Source organism: Ixodes scapularis, unplaced genomic scaffold (assembly GCF_016920785.2).
Source record: "Ixodes scapularis isolate PalLabHiFi unplaced genomic scaffold, ASM1692078v2 PGA_scaffold0__279_contigs__length_252992795, whole genome shotgun sequence".
NCBI lineage: Eukaryota > Metazoa > Arthropoda > Arachnida > Ixodida > Ixodidae > Ixodes > Ixodes scapularis.
In genome coordinates this window covers 241,240,568-241,243,857 of record NW_024609835.1, presented here as the reverse complement: position 1 = coordinate 241,243,857, position 3,290 = coordinate 241,240,568, and the positions used below count along the sequence as shown (strand labels likewise).

The window sequence follows — 3,290 nt, the reverse complement described above, 5'->3', positions numbered from 1 at the left end:
GGCATACTCGGGGAACTCCAAAACGGATTTCGCAGGGGAAGGAGGTTGGAGGACAACCTGTTCATAATCACTCAGGCTATGGAGATCGCCAACCACGAGCAGAGGCCCCTATACCACGGTTTCTTGGACATCTCCAAGGCTTATGACTCTGTGAACCATTCGCTGCTCTGGAGGGTATTGGAGGAGTTGGGAATACCGATGGAATGGAGGGACCTGCTCCAACAGATATACAGAGACAACAGCGTAGTGGTTCAGTGGGGGGCAGAGTTCACCGAGCCCATAAAGGCCACAAAAGGACTAAGACAGGGGTGCCCGCTTTCACCACTTCTGTTTATGTTGTACATTGCGGGACTGGAGAGAGCACTGGAGGACAGTCGCTTGGGTTTCAGGATGTGCTACGGTGAAGAGGGGAGGCAAGTGGATCAGAGGATCCCTGCCTTGATTTATGCAGATGACGTGGTACTTAGGGCGGGGTCCTTGGAGGAACTTCAGGAATTACTGGACATCTGTGGAAAAGACGGAACCACCCTGGGGCTAACGTTCAACCCCAGCAAGTCTGGAGTCCTTGGGGCGGGGGTGGAGCAACAGGAAACAGAGGATGCCTCTACGCAGCTGTCGCAGAGAGTGAACATCCAGGGCCAAGAGATAGAGTGGAGGACCGAATATAAGTAATTGGGAGTGACGCTGCAGTCGGGACGAAAGTACCTCGAACAACATGAGGCCGAGCTGCGGACCACGGCGAACAAACGCAAGGGCTACCTGGGATGCAGGGGAATGTGGAGCTTCAGCCGATACGAGACGGTGCGGGCACTCTGGAAAATGGTGGCGGTGCCGGGTTTGACCTTTGCCAATGCCGTACTGTGCCTGTCGGCACGTACACGAGAACATCTGGAAGTGAGGCAGCGAGAGGTGGGTCGCCTGGCGCTGGGAACACACCGAAACACCACCAGTGAGTACGTCCAGGGCGACATGGGTTGGTCCTGCTTTGAGGCCCGTGAGGCCAGCAGCAAACTGATTTTCGAGCGGCGGCTTTGCACTTTGCCGGAACAACGATGGGCTCGCCAGGTGTTCAAGTACATCCACCTTCGAAGCATCAACACCCGGTGGGTAAGGAGAGTGAACAAGCTCACGGAGCGATATGACGTGCCACGGGTGCTGCTGTGCGAGGTCGAATCTCCGGGGACGGCGAAACAGGTGCGGGAACGCGTGAAGGAGACAGAAACGACCAGATGGGTCGCCGCGGTAGGCGCGCGGCCGTCCCTCGCCGTCTACGGTGCGGAAAAGAAGAGCATTGTGGGCGTGGATTTCGTCGACAACTCGAGGGGCAGTGGGCTGCTGTGCGAGGCACGAAGTGGAGTGTTGAGGACACGCCACCTGAGGTCCAAGTACACACCGGGGATGGACGGTACATGCCAGCTATGTGGCCAGCAGGAGGAGACAGCTGAACATATCATAATGGAGTGCCGAGAGCTGAGACCGCTGATGCCACCAGATCTGGTGGATTATGCGGTTGCACTGGGTCTGAAAAGGTTGGACTTGGGACCGACACCATCGACAGGTCAGGGGCAGACGACGCAGACGACGTGCATCAATGAAGTGGGAAGTCGAGACCATGGTGGCCAGCGCAGTCAGCGGGGGGATGTCGGCGGCCTCGGGGTGGTTGAAATCGCAAAGCGAAGACTGGAGGACTGGTGGGGGAAAACTGTGAGGAGGGTGGGGGGCAATGGCAATCAAATTTAGGTTTTTTTTTTTTTTTTTTTTTTTTTTTTTTGGCTAGATCCAGTTTTGTTATAACTGTGATCGCCCGATACAAAGGGTTAAGCCATCATATCCATATCCATATCCATATCCACATCCCAACAAACCCGAAATCACAATGGTACCTAGCTTATTTTCTCGTTAAAAGCGCGTTCAAAGATCGCGACCCATAACTTTTGGGAACAATTTTCTTGCGAGTAAAGTGGTCGACGAAGGGCGCTTGTCGGCAAGTAGCACGCGATGGCTTCGCTTGCAGAGAAAAGTAGGAGTCTTATCACAATGTGTACCTATCAGACTCTCTTCGAAACAAGTTATAACAAAATCATTCGGAATCTACGCGTATTCCAGGGCTTTCATTGGTCCACACAATGTAGTCCGCGAGAAAACACAGTTAACATGTTTTTCTATTCCCCTGAGATAAACAAGCGGATTTGTAATATAGGACTTGGTATGTGTGGGAATTAACACCTTTTAAGCAATATAAGATCAAAAACGGCTTCTTTCAAAAATGACTTTTTAAGATGTTTCCCTCTGACCGCAGCCAAAGAGCCAATCCAAATCGTCGAGAGTTTCCTTTCGCTAGTTCAACCAATCACGCAGAGAAGAAAGCCCTTTGGCGTAACTCCGCTAATGATAGCCGATAATCCGTCTTTGAGCACGCACAAAATCGTTTTCGGGAAAGCTGTCGGAACTCTACACTTGCTCCGTCGGCTGGTTGCGACGGCTAAGGTCGGCCTTGACGTCCAAAGGTGAAATTGATTAATTTTGTGGATCAATGCCACTGTAATTAGTGTTGGCGGTGACGGCATTACCGGTAACGGGTTACTTTCTGTGTAGCTTACTTGTGTAGCTTACTTACGTTACTTACTTGGTGTTGCAGAGTTTCGTTCCTTGTTATTTTCTCTTCCGAAGAGACACTTCAATATTTTCGTGTCTTTAGGCGACCGACAATGCGAATTTTGTAGGTTTGTTTTTGTGTGTATTTTGTTTCGCGGTCTTTTTTTTTTTTTTTTTTGTGAGCATTTATGTGAAACCGTAATATATATAAAGTAATTATGTTCAGTTTCTGCATGGACATAATGTGTTTCTTTTTTTAATATGGCGCTTAAGCATACCAGTAACGTATAAATAGCAAAACGTGTTATACCATACATAAATAAAAATATGCAAAAATAACGTGGGTTGCTGTTTATGGGTAATGCGTTCCTTTTATTTTCAAGTAAGGTAGTATGGTAACGCGTTAATTTTATTTGCAAGTAACGGGTAACTTCTATTTCGTTACTTTTTTCTGTAACGGCTACAACACCCGGTGTAATCCATAAACCTTGAGAAATGTATCATTTGAGATATGAACGACAAAAAAAAAGCATTTGTAGTGGCAGTACCTTATCCATTATTGCAGTAGACCTTATTCAATATTAGCCCGATCTCTCAAGAGGCTGCCCGCACTATCAGAGGCACAGCGTCATCTTGAATTCTTCAGAGCCCCAACAACCCTCCTCAATACGGACCCCACTCCCGCAACGAGACGT

At 49.1% G+C, this 3,290-nt stretch overlaps 1 protein-coding gene across 1 annotated transcript; it reads left to right on the top strand.

Annotated features, from left to right (window-relative positions):
* Positions 1-726: 726 nt before the first annotated feature.
* On the top strand, positions 727-1,740 carry LOC115325658. Its single transcript, XM_040206678.3, has one exon. The coding sequence runs from the start codon at positions 775-777 to the stop codon at positions 1,738-1,740; it is 966 nt and encodes a 321-aa protein (XP_040062612.3). The 5' UTR covers positions 727-774.
* Positions 1,741-3,290: the final 1,550 nt, after the last annotated feature.

Excerpts from the sequence above, each read along its gene's own strand:
- LOC115325658 (XM_040206678.3), top strand. The coding sequence starts at position 775 with ATGTGGAGCTTCAGCCGATACGAGACGGTGCGGGCACTCTGGAAAATG.